We start from the raw sequence: 19,170 nt of genomic DNA, 5'->3' as shown, positions 1-19,170 counted from the left end.
TTGGGAGAAAAATTTACTGGAATTTATCAGAATTTTAAAAGCACATTCCCGGGGCGCCTGGGTGGCTCAGTCGGTTAAGCATCCGACTTCGGCTCAGGTCATGATCTCGCGGTCCGTGAGTTCGAGCCCCGCGTCAGGCTCTGTGCTGACCGCTCAGAGCCTGGAGCCTGTTTCAGATTCTGTGTCTCCCTCTCTCTCTGACCCTCCCCCATTCATGCTCTGTCTCTCTCTGTCTCAAAAATAAATAAAAATGTTAAAAAAAAAATTAAAAAAAAAAATAAATAAATAAAAGCACATTCCCTGTGACCCAGAAATTCCATTTCTAAGGATTTAACACACTCTAACATTCACAGGTATAAAAATATAAAGCTACTTAGTACAATAGCAAAATCCCCCAAACAAGTTAAATGTCTGTCATTAAAGAAATGGTGATCTGCAGCATATTCTTGGGATATTATTACAAAGAATACAAAAATCACAGGTACTGGCTTAGAGAGGAGTTCTACAAACCACTCTGCTAAAACAAGAAAACAAGCTGCAAATTAATGTCTTGTTTTTTTGTTTTTTTTAACTGAGGGTTAGGGTAGGGGAACAAAAGTATCACATGTAAAGTATTAAGTATACAGTCTGGCTTGTAGTAGCATTTCAGTCACCTTAAGAAATTAAATGTGACTTGGTGAAACGGCTGAATATTCTTTCATTTCACCTATTTTTTTATGGCCTGCCTTGTTGTATAAAAGATTTTGTGGTAGTCTCATAATACAGCATTTAAAAAAATAAGTTTTCAAGTCACATTTTACTCATAAATATTTAAGAATACACACATCCCTACAGTGTGTAGGGATGCTTTTCAATATACCATAAAATCTCAATCCCATAACTCGGGAGGAAAAATATTATTTCTTCTAAATCATCCTACTCTAACTTGAAATAACCTTTTTAAAGTGTGTTGTCTTGGATATCAAGCACCAAAGATTACACCTCAGGAACAAAGTGACATTATGTCCAATATGAAAACAAAGCGTTTCCTCCTCGGAAAGGAAACCCCCAAAATGATAAATAATGTGAACTTATTTTAAAAGCAAAGCAAAATTTTGCTTTTTATTCTAAGTTATTGGCTCAAGTTTCATCTTCAGATTGTTCGTCATCAAGGTAAGGTCATAAAGGGGAAAATTAAAGTTTTCATAGAGAAAGAATACTATATTCCTTTAAAAAATATATCCACTACTAAGTATAACCGGTAACTTCTGCCTCCCAGAAAACAAGGTCCTGAGTTCAGAAACTTCAGGGCCATATCATACGTTGTTCCGGATGCTACAAATAAACATTTCCAAAAGAAAAATAAATACATAAAACCACTACCTGACTAAGTACTTCGATACCGTTTGAAGTAAGGAGTTGATTTTAAATGGGAGCGATTTTTACTCTTCAAATTTCTGTATGTCTGTGACTGTTAAAAAGAGCAGATACTACTTTATGATGAGAAAGATTAAAATGTACAAAAGGAAAAGAGGATTTTAACGGAATATTACTAACTTCGGCTTTCTGATGTAACATACACGTTGGTTTCACAGCACTGAGAAAAATAGCATACTTCAAAGCACGTGTAAAACTTGATAGGAAAAAGTTACTTTTCCGCTGCACCCACAAGTCTTTTATTTTTTAGACTTCATTTCATTGTCCATTTGTAGGAGTATTTTGTGTTACTTCTGAAAGTTTAATTCAAATTAAACTATTAAGAAGTGTTAAGGAGTTATTTTTTCAACGCCACCTCAAACAAATGACACAGTGAAAAAAAATTCCAACCTACTACACACAAAACACTGTTTTGCTGTCTCAATGTCTTATCGCTGGCGCGCGCATACCACGAAGAGTGACATCAGATCGAAACTACACGGTTTCGCCGGTGACCAACCACTCCTCCAAAGACAGCAGTTACCGGCTGGCTGGAGGTAGCACCCCAAACCCCGACCTCCGGCCCGCCGCACGCTCGCGTCGGGTGTCCGCAGGACCCACTCCACGCACAGAGTTTGCCCGCGCAGGACCTGTTGCGCGTCCCCGCCCGCGGAGAGCCGGAGCCAGGCACCGACGCCGGCAGCGATGCACCTGCCCGGGACAGCAGCCCGGCGCGCCCGCCGCCCCCTCCTGGGCCCCCGCCCGCCGCCTGCCCGCCTACCCGCGGGGCTCCAAGCGGCCCACAGCCACAGTCAGCCCTGCCCACCCGCCGCCGCCCCCGGCGCCGGGGCAGCAGCCCGCGGGGAGGAGGGCGGGGCGCGGGCCCGACGCCCGCAGGCGGCCGCGCTCGCTCGGGATCGGCCCTGACGGCCGCGGAGGCGCTCACCTTGGCGGCCGCGGCTCTGGCGGACATCTTGTCTCTCTCCTGCGCCGCGCGAGGCTCCTCGGACCCGAAACTCCGCGCCACCAGCCCGCCGGCTCCTCACGCCACAGACCAGATAAACATCTCCCGGGAGCGAGCGGGGCTGGGGGCGGGGGCGGCCGCAGAGGCCCGGCCCACGGGGAGGGGACTCAACTCGGACAAAAGTCCGGGAAGCGCCCGCCCGCCCGCCCCGCCCGGGTCTTCTCCGCGGGGCGCGCCCGGCCGGCGCCTCTCTACGAGTGCGGCCACTCGCTCGGCCTCCCGAAGCTCTCACAGCCCGGACACGCCGGCCCCGCCTGTTCGCCACTCGGCAGCACCGAGGGCCTCCCGCCGTCCCTGTAGCCCGTTCGATGGCTCTTTAGAAGCCGGCTTCCGCACGTAACTTCCCTGGAACCAGCCGCGGAGAAGGGATCCAGCGTCGACAGGCTGAGCCGGCGCCGGCAACTGCGGGTGGCCACGCAAACCTGCCGGCCCGGCCCGGCCCACTGAGCATGCCCGGCTGGGGGGGGGGCGGGGCCACGATGGGGGTGGGGCCAATGTGGGGGCGGGGTCGCAGCGGGGCGGGGCGAGCGCCCAGCGGCCCGCTTCCTCCAGGGGTCGGACCCCAGTCGCGGAAGGAAAAGCCCAGTTCCCGAAGTACTTGGGGGCAGTTTCCGCTGGCATGTGAGTCTTCCTGTTTGTTTTTAATCAAAGGTCCGGCAGAAATCGCCCCCGAGGACAGAGGCCCTGTGTACCAAAGCGTTTTCGACTTCTAACAGAGACGTGTCCGCTTGCCCCTCAGCAAGCCACCGTGGATCAGCCCCCACGCAGAAAGGCGGCTGGAAAGGCTGATACAGCAAATACCTGACAATAGTTTCTTTAACCTAGTAAATATCGATGGTCACAGCCGTCACCACATGCCTGGGCCTTGCTGCCCCACTGAAAGCAGAATGCGTTTTTCGGTAAAGCATGTCCTGACTTTCATCTCTAGGGCGCTAAGAACACGGTCTAAATAATTGCTCTCATTCAAACCGATTGTGCTAACTAAAACTGGGAAGGAGGTCATGGGCACTCCTGGGCAAGCTAAGAAATACTCGAAAGAACTGTGGTATCATGGCCCACCCACATTAGGCCTGATGATATATCCAAAGTCTTCCTTCTCTCACCCTTCTAGGCAGGGATCTCAAACCTTTATTTTTTGGCATCCAAAATGCTTAAATTCTCAGTGGCAAGTGAAGGGATCAGGCCGCCCTGCATTTTAAAGCCAGTTCTCCAGCTCACGTGGGGCAGACAAGGAGGTAAAGACTTGAAGCCCATGGTCCAAGTTAAATCGGCCACTGCATATACTTCCCACAGTGCTGACTGCCTTGCTACACACCAAAGGATATGTAAGAAATCATGTCGAGCCTCACTTTTCTAAACTTTGTAAAATGTAAAGCTCTCCACAAATGTCCGAAATTCTTGGTAACAATAAATAACATTCTTAAAAGTACCTAACATAGTGCCACAAAAGGTACACAAGAAATGGGGAAAAAGCATAAACACCAGGTTTAAACGATGGTTTTCTGTTTGGAACTTCAACTTATGGAAAGACCAAACTTCTCTTAACCAAGAAATATCTGTATATCATACATAAATATCTACTCAGATTATAAAATAACCTTTTCATATATTTTGCAGCCAAGCTATCTGAACTAGAAAAAATATTCTGCAAATCAAACCCTCATTCTTTTCTTTTTTCCCCCCTGCATAGAAATGGTTGAAGTCACTTTTGTTTTAAACTTATGGTGTGTGTAATTTTTTTGTTTGGAGGCACAGTATTATTTATTCTCTTAAGAACTGTAATTAAAATGTACTCATGGTAACCACTCTTTTTTTAAAAAAATCTGGGGAGTTTTTTTATAGTAATAAAATACCTTTCATATCTTCATTACTTTTACCATTTAATTAGATGTGCAATTCACATAACCTGCCTAGAATTAGGCATTGTGTCTTTAATAGCACTTAAACCTAGAGACATACCTAAAAATGCACAGAAACTCTTTTTTTTCTCGTTTGTCACTTTTCATCAAGTCTCCCATATATCATTTAAATGCTAGATTACAGGAGCACCTGGGTGGCTCAGTTGGTTAAGCGTCCAATTTCGGCTCAGGTCAAGATCTTATGGTTCTTGAGTTCCAGCCCGAGGTTGTGCTCTTGTGCTGACAGCTCAGAGCCTAGAGCCTGCTTTGGATTGTGTCTCCCTCTCTCTCTGCCCCTCCCCTAACCAGGGCTCTGTCTTCCTCTCAAAAATAAGTGAACATTAAAACATATATATATGAATAAATGCTAGATTACGTGATTTGTCAAAGATCTAATCTATCTGATTACAATTTTAGTTTCTTTTACTTTTGCCATAGTTTGAAACATAATGAAATAAAAAAAAATTACTTTGAGAATATCTTGCTTTAAAAATTACATTAAGAAAAATATCTCAATGAATAATAGTACCCTTTAAAATTTTTCAATGGTATTTGTAATATCTGAAGTAAACTGTATAACCTATATTTTATATGTTTCCTTTTCTCCAAAGAAACAAGAGAAAGTTTTTGTCATTTGTAAAAATAAAAGTAAAACACTAATGTCAAGTATTGTCAAGGAGAAACACATCTCCATTCCTATGGTTTATTTTTGGGGAGATGCTTTGATAAGAAGTGGAAAGGATAGAGCGTAATCTCAGATAGTTGCCCCTTTAACAATGAAGAGTTTATCCATTGAACAACAAAAAATGTTCAAGTTATACCACAACTTTAATGCTAGGTATGAATGTGGTTATAGCTCCTCTAGACTGATTACATGGGAAGAAAAACAAGCAAATTTGAGATTCTCATTTAGAATTACAATGAAGTTTAACCAAGAATCTCTTCTGATTACACAGATTATCTTATTTCTGATCATCTAGTACAAACTGAACAGGAACTAAAAAACCACAACACTTACAAAGAGAACTTCCTGTGGGATTTTTGGTGTCTGCGGCTCAAAACGAAAAAAAAAAAACAAAAAAAAACCCAAAACCACTGTGCAAAATCGTTATAAATTTTAGAACCGTTTATTAAAACAGCCTTGACCAGATGAACAGCTATATCTATGCCCACATTTTATACATGTATATTTTGTTTTCATTACAGAAAACTTAATCCTTAGAAAGGCATATTTATGTTATTTTTGGTATGAGCTCTTAATTTACATATGAAATGCAAAGGGGAAGTATTATAAAACTGTGGTAGAACATGAGACAATGTTGATAATGGTACAGAAGAGAATATATATACAAAACAGGAGAATTAGGAGAACTTTATGAAGCATTATAACTACAACAACAGCAAAAAAAAAAAGTGAACCTAACCTTACTCTTATGCCATGTCTTTAAAAATTCTGTAAATTGCAGGGGCGCCTGGGTGGCCCAGTGGGTTAAGCACTCAACTATTAATTTCAGCTCAGGTCGTGATCACAGGGCTCCTGAGTTCAAGCCCTGTGCTGTTAGCATGGAGCCTGCTTGGGAGTCTCTCTCTCCTTCTCTCTCTGCCCCTCCCCCACACACATGCACTCACATGCTCTCTCTCTCAAAATAAATAAACTTCAAAAAATTCTATAAATTGCTTCTGAGTTTTCCTCTACCAATAAAGTCATATAACAAGGTTAAATAAGAAACAACTTTCTAAGGCTCATAAAGTTTCTAGACTTCACAGACCAGTAAAATTTCAAAAAAAGAAAAAACACTTTAGGGGTACAGAATAGGATTACCAACTTTTTCACTTATTTTATTTTGCAAAGTAGTGACATTTAAAAACAAACATTAATACACCTGAAGATGGCTAAAATAGTAAACTTTATATAATGTACATTTTGCCACAATAAAAAAAACCCCAAAAGAAGGTCACTATCACCAATGTACATTTCTTTTTAAAAGGACATACAAACACTAAAAACAAGTCCTTTTTTATTCAGTTCAGAATAAAGTACAGTCCTTCCTAAAAGAAGAGTGAGGCCACCCTTCCCTTGACTGTGCCAAGGTGGAGCTTTCTCTGTGTAGGGTCCAGAATGTCACACAACTGGGCAGAGGGTTAGTTCCATAACTCCATAGAATCCATGACCCCAGCCAGGCTTTAACTGGCAAGCCAAGGCTTTAACTCATCTCTGAGCAGTCTGCCTCCCCTTCTCTATAGTTCCTATTTCCCGTCTTCCACACTCTAAGATCCCTCAAAGACCTCCTCCCCAGTGAAAACAGTAATGCATACAGAAAATAGAAATTGAAGCATGGAAACTCCCTTCTCTTCCTGCCAAACAATGACATATTTACAAACTGAGGGTACCTGTTTTTCTTCTCTTTCCCTCCCCCTGTGCTGTGAATCCCATCCCGGTTGGGGCGGGGAGAGGGGTGCTGGCCGGCCCCATCAGCTATGTTTTGTCTCACCATCATCTTCATCTTCTTTCAGCCAAAGGATTCTACCTCTCAGAATTCAAGCTTCTCTGATGTCTTCCAACTTAAAAATGAGGTTTGGGAGTGGGGGTGGGGTCAAGGGGCAACCCTTGACCCTCCCCAGGCTACCTTCAAAGGGATGCAGCCAGCACAGCTATACAGAACTTGGTGCTCAGAATCCACACGGGATTTAATGCTCTGCAGCGCTGTCTTGAATCTTAACAGTTTTTGCATTGAATCTGTTTTGTAAAGGAAGGTGATGGGGCAATGGGCATGCACTGGGGACCTCAGCTCACATGTGGTCCTATTTGTTTTGGAATCTGCAGAGAGTTTCTTGGCTACCCATTCCCCCAACTCCTGAAGTCCCTGTCAGGGCTCACTCTCTCTCCCTGCTCCACCACCCTCTGTCCCTCACAAAGATCTGGGACAGGCTTGGGTCAGGTCTGTGTACCCATAGCACCTTATGCTGGGCAAGAGCCCCAGGCTGACAGGAGGCCATATCCTGGTGGGGGTGAGCTTCCCGCCTAGCCCCCACTGGAGGACCAAGCTGTCACGGGTGGAGGTTTAAGGATCCTTGGTAGTTGCCATCTGCTAGGGGCTGCCATGAGCTAGCAGTCCTGTAGCTCAGCTTCCCTAGGACCTGCCCTCAGCTAGGGCATTTAGGTCACGTGGCTTGTGAGAAGGGGGTCCCGGTAGGCCCAGGAGGCAAGTGGAACCCCCAGGACCCTATGAGGGTCTCTACTGGCTACAATGTGCTCCTCCCAGGAATGGGGTCCTCTCTCCTTCCACCCTGAGTCTGCCTGTGGTTGTCTCTTCTGGCCAGCTTAAGGGAAAAACTCCAGAGACAAGCAGCAAAATACAGATTGTGTAATTTAAGTGATTGCTCATACAAGTTAAAGTCTGATCTTTGCTGTTAAAACTGGCACTGCTCAATACAAAGATAAATGGTGGGGTGCCTGGCTGGCTCAGCTGGTGGAGCATCTTGATCTCAGGCTTGTGAGTTCAAGCTGAGTGTTGGGTGTGGAGCTCACTTAAAAAAAAAGATAAACAGTAAAACTGTATGTACCTTTAAGGGCACTGTCTTCTGCTCTTTGAATAAAAGGTCCCACACTTTCATTTTTTACTGTACCCCACAAATTATGTAGGCATTAGCTCTGAGACCTCCTCTCTCTCTAGATCACAGTCTAGGACTTGGTGACAAGCTTCTCACAAGTTCTCTTTAGCCTCTAGGTCTGTCTGTTGTCAAGGCATGCCTAGGTCTGTTGGCATTCTTTCTTTCTCACCTTAATTTCACAGTTTCACAACGAATGCAGACATACATTCCTTCCATGAAAGAAGCAATGGCGGGGGATTGTCTGGATGGCTCATTTGGTTAAGTGCTGGACTCCTGATTTCTGCTCATGTTCATGAGATTGAGCCTGGGGTCGGGTTCTTCACTGATAGCACAGAGCCTGCTTGGCGTTCTCTCTCTCCCTCTCTCTGCTCCTCCCATGCATGCGCATGCTCTCTCTCAAAACAAATAAATAAACATTAAAAAAGAAAGAAAAAAAGAAAGAGAGAGAGAGAGAGAAAGAGAGAGAAAGAGAAAGAAAGAAAGAAAGAAAGAAAGAAAGAAAGAAAGAAAGAAAGAAAGAAAGAAATCACAGGTATTTTTCAAAGTCCAACTGGGGGCACCTGGGTGGCTCAGTCGGTTGAGCTTCTGACTTCAGCTCAGGTCATGATCTCCAGGTTAGTGAGTTCGGGCCCCACTTCATCAGGCTTGCTGCTCTCAGCACAGAGCCTGCTTCGGATCATCTGTCCCCCTCTCTCTCCATCCCTCCCCCACTTGCACTCTCTCTGAAAAATAAACAAACATAAAAAAAATAAAAATAAAAGTCCAACTGGACTACATGCCCCCATTCTCATTCCTATTACCCAGGAATACTATTTAAACTGAATCAGACAGTGTATTTCCAGATCACTTTCTGTGTATTTATTTACACATCTGTATGAAAACAAAGAGAAAGGGGGGAGAAGTGTGTGTGCAGTTATACAGGAATATATACTCTTTTTTAAAAACAAATGGTAGTTAATATTTACTATTTTGCAATTTTTTATTTAATATTTTTGTCAGAGATTATGTCAATGAAAATCATAATTTTATTTTATTTATTTATTTTTAAAGTTTATTTATTTGAGAGAGAGAGCAAGCACGAGCAGGGGACGGGCAGAGCCCAATGCAGGGCTTGAACCCACCAACCGTGAGATCATGACCTGAGCTGTGGTCAGACTCTTAACCAACTGAGTCACAAGCACCCCTACGTCACCATTTTAAAATGACTCTCTAGTATTCCATTATATGGATATACCGTAATTTGTCTCAGTAAGATGGTTTTGATATTATAATGCTGCAATGAAAACCTTTATTTATATCTTCTTGTGCACATGTGTAAGTATTTCTCTAGGAGACAAAAGGAGGTTTTCTAGGTTGAAGTATATGCTTATTTAAAATAAATTTTTTTTAACTGATATGGTCTACCATTCTTCGAAAAATACCAGACCAACTTATCCTGTTTCCCCCACCATATGAACACTTGATAATATTAATCCTTTAGATTTCTGCCCATCTAGTAGACAAAAAATTGTACATTGCTTGTCTGTTTATCTCATTTACTCCCCCCACCTTTTCCTTCTGTTATTTTTGTTATTGACTTGTTGAAGCTCTTCAAGTAAACTTTTTATTGAATGCACCTAAGTCTTTTTAATCAGCAGCTTGTGTGCGTGAGTGTTAAGTAAAATTTGTTTTGGAGTAATTTTAGATGTACAGAAAAGTTACAAAGATAGTACCCAGTTTACCCACCATACCCTAATGTTAATATCTTACATAACTATGGTAGATTTGTTAAAAGCTAAAAAAATTAACATTGTTACAAGATTACTAACTGCATCAAATTCTGCCAATTTTAACTCCGATATTCTTCCAATTTTGCCAATTCTTCCTCCTTTCCAAATCTTAAGGTAATTATTTTAAACATAATCATTTTGAGCCTCTAGACTTTTCTTAAGTTCAGGTTTGTGAACGTAACTACGAATGAGTCAGAGTATAAACCAAAAAGTCACAGAGGACAATACACAGGGTACACCTGGAGGTTCACAGTTATGTTCAAGGGACATTTTTTTTCTCAGACTCCTGTTTGTGAAAGAATTGCCATGGGATATTTTTCCAGCCTCAAACAGTAAACAGAGATAAGAAGAAATCTATTGACTTCACTTTAGTTTGCATTCTGTCTTCCCTAGATAGCAGGGAGTCCCAAACTCACTGGATTAAAAAAAAAAAAAAAAAAAAAAAAGACATTCCTTAAAATAAGCTGAATGATCGAGTCCCCCCAGAGTATGTTTGGATTTTTTTTAACAATGTGTGTGTGTTTGTATGTACTTGAGTGTCTGATAAATCTTTATAATAATACTCTTTTAAAACAAATAAACAGGGGTGCCTGGGTGGCTCAGTAGGTTAAGCGTCCGACTTCGGCTCAGGTCATGATCTCACGGTCTGTGAGTTCGAGCCCCGCGTTGGGCTCTGTGCTGACAGCTCAGAGCCTGGAGCCTGCTTCGGATTCTGTGTCTCCCTCTCTCTCTGACCCTCCCCCGTTCATGCTCTGTCTCTCTCTGTCTCAAAAATAAATCAATGTTTAAAAAAAACAATAAATAAAACAAACATAAAATATAGAAATGTGAGTAAAACTCCATTTTAAAAAGGTAAATATGTTTTTATGTTTAAAATAATTTTTAAAAGGGAATAAAATAGCTGCATATGCTTGTAAAAGAAACACTGGAAGGAAAATTAAGAATAAATACAAGCAGTTACCTTGGAACAGGGAGGGGATATCAATAATAACTTTTTTACATATACTCTATAACATAGTTGCAACTCTGGAAACATAAAAATGTTTTACACACTTTAAGAAAATAAATGAAATGAAGAAGAAAAAAAAATCTGTTAAAAATGAAAAGGAACTGAAGCAAGAAAATATACATTAAGTTGGTGACCTAACCTATGCCTCTTGCACAAATGTAGATTGTAGATTCTTTGTATAATATATTCTAAGGAAAACAGCACTCCAAAGAAATCCTAAATTTCATTCAGTAAATTATTAGTAATAATATCAGCATTATTACTTTGAAACTATTAATACATGTGTATGCGTGCATTAGCTAATATAAAACGGTTATATATTCATTTGCATATTAAGCTATATATAATAATTAGCTGCTATTCATGTGTTTTAACAAATATATTAGTATATTAATATATTAGCATTAACATACAATAATTTATAATATTAGCATTATATTATATATGATAGTTTCAAAGTTACATATAAATATATAACAATTTCAAAGTAATAATGCTTACATGTTAGTGTATGCTAATAATGTTAATATTATAATGTATGCTTATACATTGGTTATATATTAGTTAATGCATCAATATATATTAGGGTATATTAACATTCTTATAAACAAGATTTTTACTTAAGTATAAAATCAGAGAAGCTAAATAAAAATGTTGCAATTCTAATTTAAATTTTAAAAATCAGTGTGACTTAGTTTTTAAAGTGTCTTTTAAAACATATATAAATATAAATATGTATGTGTGTGTGTGTAGAGATTTCCTAGCTCTCACCCATGAAAAAGACTAGAAAGGATGAAAACCTAATAGCAACAAGCACATCTAGTGCGCATATTGTAACCTCCAGAAAGGAATGCCTGGCTATAGGTCTGGAGCAAGAAATATACAAGATAATCTTGGGATATTTTGTGCCAGAAAGCAAGGAAGTTCTCAAAGGGATACAGAAGCCAACAACCAGGAGTTCCCATTAGCCAAAGATAAAACAACTTGAGCTCCCCAATATAAAAGAAAAAAAAGGCAATTAACTGAAACACACTGAATTTCTAAATCCCATGAATTCATAATAACAACAAAAAGGAAAGTGAGAGAACCCCCAAACAACTACTTATTGAATAGCCCTGGATATAACTTGGGCACCAACTTCTTATTCTGTAAGCCATCAATTTAAAGGAAAGAATGTATTTACTATGAGAGTTATTTCAGATGATCAAATAAGTCTAATTGATGAAAAAAATGTTCCTTATATAATTACTACAGGGGCGCCTGGGTGGCTCAGTTGGTTAAGCATCTGACTCTTGATTTTAGCTCAGGTCATGATCTCGTAGTTCATGAGTTCAAGCCTCACGTCGGGCTCCATGCTGACAGTGTCAAGCCTGCTTGCGATTCTCTCTCCCTCTCTCTTTGCCCCTCCCCTCCACCCAAATAAATAAATAAACTTTAAAAAATAAATAAAATAATTCCAGCTAACAAGGAAATCATCTTGTAACACTTGAAATAATAGACCTAGGCAATTGATCATCAAAGGATCAAGTCACTGATCAAGATTAGCATCATTAAAAGCTAAGACAAACAAACATTTATGCCTCCATGTGCTACAACCGAAGCAAACAGTACTATCTACAGAGGATGTCTGCCCCCAAAGTGGAACTTGCATGAAAGTCAGCCTATAGGGTTAACTTTCATAAATAGAAATACAGGAGATAGAGATGCAGGAGTTAAACAACTCTGCAAGGAAGCAAACAGATGAATACAGAATGAAGGAAGTTCTACATAGGAAAATGGACCCAATTTTCAAAACAAATCACTAGAAAAAAAGAAAAGCAAGTTGGGACTGATATGGACCATCTGTGGATGGATTCCTTTTCAGATCCACCTATTGTAAAAAGACATTTTTCAGACATTTGGGGAAATTTGATTATGGACTGAGTGTGCAATGATACCCAGATGTGATAATGGCATTGCAGCTACACAGGACGGTATCCCTTTTTAAGAGATGCATATGGGGGCGCCTGGGTGGCGCAGTCGGTTAAGCGTCTGACTTCAGCCAGGTCACGATCTCGCGGTCCGTGAGTTCGAGCCCCGCGTCCGGCTCTGGGCTGATGGCTCGGAGCCTGGAGCCTGTTTCCGATTCTGTGTCTCCCTCTCTCTCTGCCCCTCCCCCGTTCATGCTCTGTCTCTCTCTGTCCCAAAAATAAATTTAAAAAGTTGGAAAAAAAAAAAAAAAAAAAGAGATGCATATGGAGGGGCACCTGGGTGGCTCAGTTGGTTGAGCATCTGACTTTGGCTCAAGTCATGATTTCATGGTTAGCGAGTTCAAGCCCCACATCAGGCTCACTGTGCTTCAGATCATCTGTCCCTCTTTCTCTGCCCTTCCCCTGCTTACACTCACTCAAAAAACTTAAAAAAAAAAAAAAAAAAGATGCATATGGAAACATTTAGAGTTCAAATATCAACAATGCTTGGGATTTGCTTTAAAAACATTTAAGCAGGGGCGCCTGGGTGGCGCAGTCGGTTAAGCGTCCGACTTCAGCCAGGTCACGATCTCGCGGTCCGTGAGTTCGAGCCCCGCGTCAGGCTCTGGGCTGATGGCTCGGAGCCTGGAGCCTGTTTCCGATTCTGTGTCTCCCTCTCTCTCTGTCCCTCCCCCGTTCATGCTCTGTCTCTCTCTGTCCCAAAAATAAATAAAAAACGTTGAAAAAAAAATAAAAAAATAAAAAATAAAAAACATTTAAGCAAAGAGAAAAGTTAAAAAGTAGAGGCAGAAATGTAGCAAAATATTGAAAATTGGTGAATCCAGGTGATGGGCATATGGGAAGTTTCTTGTATTATTCTTTCTATTTTGGAGTATATTGGAATGTTCATATACATTTGAAATTTTTTATCATGAAAATCAACAAAAACAATAAAAACAAATACTCCTGTCAGCAAAGGTGGGTATATTATAGATAACTGTCAGACACTGCAGCCATCCCTATTTGGAGACCCTATTGCACTGTGGCATCGCAGTTCTCATCAAGAGTTGGAATATTTCCCCCCCATCCCTTGAATCTGGGCAGCAATGTGACCTGTTTTAGTTAAAAGAAAAATATAACACAAGCAGAAGCTTAAAAAACACTTGGGCAATAGGGTGTGGTTTCTCTTGTTGCTAAGAATCCTGAGACCACCATGGGAAGAAGCCCCAATTGGCAGGGGCTGGAGGTCATGTGGAAAAGAAATGAGACACCCTGGCTCACAGTGTGCCAACCTGCAGACATTTGAGCGAGGGAATTCTAGACCATCCAGTTTCAGCCAAGCCACAAACTGACTGCATCTGTATGAGTGAGCTCAGGCAAGTCTAGCAAAAGAACCAGTCGGCAGCCCACAGAATCATGAACGTTTTTTAAGATGTTAAGTACTGGGTGATTTGTTACACAGCAAGGTCAAACTGATGTGTATGGCTAAATCTCCAGGAGTACTACACAAACATATGCAAAAGAGGAGATTCTAAGTACCGTGGGGGCACATGGCATGTAATCCATAAAGGTATCTGACTGGGAATTCACTATGAATTCACATGACACTAGAAAATGTACACATGGGGGGCGCCTGGGTGGCTCAGTTGGTTAAGCGCCTGACTTCAGCTCAGGTCATGATCTCACAGTCCGTGAGTTTGGGCCCCACGTGGGGCTCTGTGCTGACAGCTCGGAGCCTGGAGCCTGCTTCAGATTCTGTGTCTCCCTCCCTCTCTCTGTACCTCCCCTACTCATACTCTGTCTCCCTCTCTCTCAAACATAAACATTAATTTTTTTTTTTTAAAAAAGGAAAATGTACACATGGAAACCACTGTAAAGACAATGGAGGCTTTGCTAGATGGCCTCCTTTTGTCTGTACAGTGAGGGCTATCAAATCGAGTAGTCACTTCACTGATAGAGGCAGGTATGACTGATGGACCATGGAGAACTTTTTTCTTTTGAGGACTACAGAGGTCCGGCTCTGCCTCCAGTCACCAATCCCAGACAAAAGAGAAATAGTCTTTGGGATTGCTGGCAGATGGCACCGCCTTTCTTCCCTCACAATTCTGCAATCCAAGTAGCCAGTGCATAAAGAGAGCACACATGTGTGAGAGTCTGGCTGACCCTCCCTCCTCTAAGCACCACAGCTGGGGCTATGCTAGCATATATGAACACATCTGGGGCACTCTCCAACAGGGCACATTGCACCCTTCGTACTGAAAGAACAAATCAGGTTTCCTATTTACCACAGATGTCCACCTGCAAATGCTGGACTCAGGTATAAGGACTAATTAGAGAGTGTTTAAAGTACCACAGGAGGGGCGCCTGGGTGGCGCAGTCGGTTAAGCATCCGACTTCAGCCAGGTCACGATCTCGCGGTCCGTGAGTTCGAGCCCCGCGTCAGGCTCTGGGCTGATGGCTCGGAGCCTGGAGCCTGTTTCCGATTCTGTGTCTCCCTCTCTCTCTGCCCCTCCCCCGTTCACGCTCTGTCTCTGTCCCCAAAAAAATAAATAAAAAAAGACGTTGAAAAAAAAAAAAATAAAGTACCACAGGAAAAAAATGATCACAGGAGTCACTGAGGTGCATATGGATATTTTAACCAAGGTATTTTTTACTAAAGGAAAAATATTAAAGGATTTTTAAACATCTTTTTAAATGTTTACTTATTTTTCAGAGAAAGAGAGAGAGCTGCATGAGCAGCGGAGGGTCAGAGAGAGAGGGAGACACAGAATCTGAAGCAGAGTCCAGGCTCTGAGCTGTCAGCACAGAGCCCAGTGTGGGGCTCAAACCCACGAACCGTGATATCATGACCTGAGCCGAAGTTGGACGCTTAACTAACTGAGCCACCCAGGCACCCCTAAAGGGTTTTAAATCTTGACTGATTAATTTAGCTAAATCACATAACTTTAAAATAATCCTCCAAAGGACTGTATGGCTCCTTTTAGTATCATCAGCAAAATATTAAACCTATAAAAAAATTCAAGACAGTTAAGTATTTCTCCATAATACTAGCTATTTATTTGCAACTATTTTAAAATCAATTTGATACTTTAATTTTTGATGAATATGGCTATTTTCAGTACATTAGAATTACTCTTCTCACAAATGCCGCCCACATTTACATGTTAATTTATCCAACTTCTTCATTTATATTTTTAAAGGTGCAATATAATTTTTAAGTACATTTTTTAAAGCACAGAATCTTATAAGTAAATGGCCATATTTTATACTCTTTTGAATTAGCAAACTATTATTTAGTAAATGTTGCAAATGCCTTTTTGGACTATGTATGGATTTGGAATTAACATTATTCAAAAAAGCCTAACAACACAAAAAGATCATTAAATATGATATTTGGGAAGACTGGACTTTAAAAGCTAAGAAAAATTGGCGGCAGCTTCATTATCTATGGAACTACCTACAGGGGACAAATGAAGAACCTGCAGCTGAGCTGAAGGTTGGTGCAGCAGAAGCCAGGGCCCCACTCGGCCTCCTTAACTTGGGACAGAACTTTGATTTCCTGCTCCTGACAGTCCTGCCTTTTCCTATTGAAAGGGCAAAACAGGGGCGCTCAGTCAGTGCCTCAAGCCAGTTAAGCCTCCAACTTCGGCTCAGGGCATGATCTCGCAGTTTGTGGGTTCAAGCCCCACGTGGGGCTCTGTGCTGACAGCTTGGAGCCTGGAGCCTGCTTCGGATTCTGTGTCTCCCTCTCTCTGCCCCTCCCATGCTCTGTCTCTGTCTCTGTCTCTCTCTCAAAAATAAAATAAAAAGTTAAAAAAATTTAAAAAAAATGAAAGCACAACACAAAGAGCTGAGGAAAAGCCATTAGCTTCATTATCATTCTACCTAATACTAAAATAAATGTTCTCTCCTGTTAACAAAGTGTGGACACATATGCTGAAAGCATCAGAAAAAACATAATGGAAATAATCTGGGAAAGGTCTTCTGGGACTAAAGTTTCCTCATCTGTACAACAGAGGGGAGTGACCTGGGAGATTGGGGTGTGTTGGCGGGGGGGGAGGGGGATGCTGGATTAATCCTAAGACCATTTCCAGCCATAACTTTCAGTGATCTAAAAAGTCAAAAGCTTTTGATCCCTGACACTATGAGGCTAATATCGGATGTGGTTATTTGTAGGTTTTACAAGTTCAGGGAAAATACAGATGATAAAACCATAGACTCTGCTTCTATGAACAGCTCTAATTTTAAATGGATCTAATTTTAAAGATGATGAATATTTCCACATGAGAGTATATATATGAAAGTGAAAAATTTTATAAAAGCTGGACAAATTAGAAAACACGCAAAAATCCAGCTAAACTTCAATCTGTGTGCGAGAGAGTATGTTTTGAAAGGGTGTGGTTTCCTGACTCTGGATTGTTTGGAAATATTCTGACAAAGCCAAATTCATTTCTCTGATATCTGAACACAGCAAGGAACTCGTGCCTAAAATAGCATAAAACATGATATTCCTATGCATGTAATCAATGTAAGTCAACTAAAAAATGTGACAGACGCCCATAAGATTTTTAATCTGTGTTCTCATAATTCCTTTTGTAGAGACAGTCTCTGCCATTGGCTGGACTAGAAAATTTAGCAACACTTAGCATACTTTTCACTCACTTGTTCATTAGCACAGTTTTCACCTATTCAACAAGTATTTTTAGAACTCTTACTATGTGCCAGAAACCACTTCTTTTAAAATCCTTCCAGGTTTGTTTAACTTCATACTCCTTTACTCTCTCTCTTGTCTTTGGTAGGTATGATGCCATGTTCACACTACCCAGGAGCACATTTAAACTGTGGTACTCAAAGCAGAATGCTCTCTTATGAAGGGAAAAACCCAATCCACATACATGGGTCAGGAGGAGCAGATAAATAGATGAGCAATTCGGTATTTTTTACCCTCCCCCTCCCACCTCAAGAGAAATACAGTTCCGGCTGCACTTAATGTTGCTTCTTCCTCTGTTGTAAAGAGAAGTTATGCCTGCGGTGACCTACTTTTACAGAGTGAATCTGAGACAGAAATAACAGACAAAAGACTTTATAATATATGGTAAGTAATTATAAACATGTGTGATTGCTTTAACATACAAAATATTTTACGTGGATGGAGATTATATATTATTCTGCATTATTTCCTTCTCTGTGCATAAGTGTTAACAAAACAACAGAAGAACCAGTTAATAGTGGCAATCAGTAGTAATTAATAGGACTATTTGAACAATGTATTAGAAAAATGTAACAATATTTTATGTTTTTCTGTCCTCTGATATAACAATTTAACTCTTAAAAAATATTTATTGGGTATTTAAATTTTGTAGGCTTTATATTGTATATTTTTAAGATCTATAAATTTAAGACTCCTTAAAAGGAAAATATAAATACAACAGGGCTAAACAGATACATTTAACTACCACCGCCCACAAAAATAATAATGCCCTGCTTCTTTCAGTGCCATGATACAATATTTTTATTCTCTCTGTTTCCTTTTTCAATAACACTTGTCTGAACCACCTGTAGCAGTTTAGACATCCTTTGTTTATGTGGTCGCAAAACTGAATAGTCATATGTAAAATTCACTTTGACTTGCAGCTCTGTTCAGCTCAAACCCACATGACACGGATCCCTGGTGTCAGCCCAATGTAATGACATTAAGCTAAATATCCTCTCAACAAAACCATTTGAGGGTGGAATGCTTAGGATTTCATTTGCTAGCAAGGACAGGTTTTTAGACTTGTGGGAATTCATTCCCACCTCTCCAAAAACATCCATCCACATTGTACCTAAAGGCTTGTTAATCAGGTTGTTTGCACCTATAAATTCATCACATAGGCTATCCCTGTTTAAAATATCTATTTTATAAAACTTTATTTTAAAGTAATTGTAGAATCACAAGAACATGCAAAGAAATGTTCAGGGAAATCCCATGCTCCCTTCACCCAGCTCCCCTGATGCTAGCATCTTACACAACTCTAGTACAATATGGAAACCAAGAAATTGACAGTGGTGCTTTCCAAAGACTGTGTTCAGACTTCGCCAGTTATATAAGGGCTTGTGTTGTGCATGTGCGTGTAGCTCTATGCAACTTGATCGCTGTGGTCTTATATAGCCACAACCACCACCACCAAGATACTCAACTGTATTTTCACCACAAGAATCTCTTATGTTCCCTCTCCCACCAATCTCTAACCCCTGGCAACTAATGATCTGTTCCCCATCTCTATAATTATATTACTTCATGAATGTTACATAAATGGAGTCATACAGTATATAACCTTTTGGAATTGGTTTTGCTCACTCAGCATGTTTTCCTTAGGGTTTATACTAGTTGTTGCATGTATCATTAATTCATTCCTTTGTAAAAATAATACTAACACTAATACTAATTCCTTCCTTATTCCACCTTATGGAGGTATCATAGTTTAACTATTATCCATTGAAGGACATTTGAGTACTTTCCAACTTGGGAATA

The 19,170-nt window shown here is 40.8% G+C and overlaps 1 protein-coding gene across 9 annotated transcripts in view; it reads right to left on the bottom strand.

Moving 5' to 3' along the window:
- Positions 1-19,170, bottom strand: part of TJP1 (tight junction protein 1) — a 367,980-nt gene that overhangs the window by 103,245 nt on the left and 245,565 nt on the right. The window contains exon 1 of one of the 9 annotated variants that reach the window (XM_053888781.1): positions 2,342-2,487. The exons of the other annotated variants lie outside the window; for them this stretch is intronic. Coding sequence (XP_053744756.1) covers positions 2,342-2,368 — 27 coding nt within the window. The 5' untranslated portion in view covers positions 2,369-2,487. Of the gene's footprint in view, positions 1-2,341; positions 2,488-19,170 lie in introns of those variants that run through there. 9 annotated transcript variants of the gene reach the window in all.

This window comes from Panthera pardus, unplaced genomic scaffold (genome assembly GCF_024362965.1).
Source record: "Panthera pardus isolate Hobbes unplaced genomic scaffold, ASM2436296v1 HiC_scaffold_24, whole genome shotgun sequence".
In the NCBI taxonomy this organism is placed as follows: Eukaryota; Metazoa; Chordata; class Mammalia; order Carnivora; family Felidae; genus Panthera; species Panthera pardus.
The sequence above is the reverse complement of the archived record's forward strand: the minus strand, read 5'-3'. Positions and strand labels throughout refer to the sequence as shown.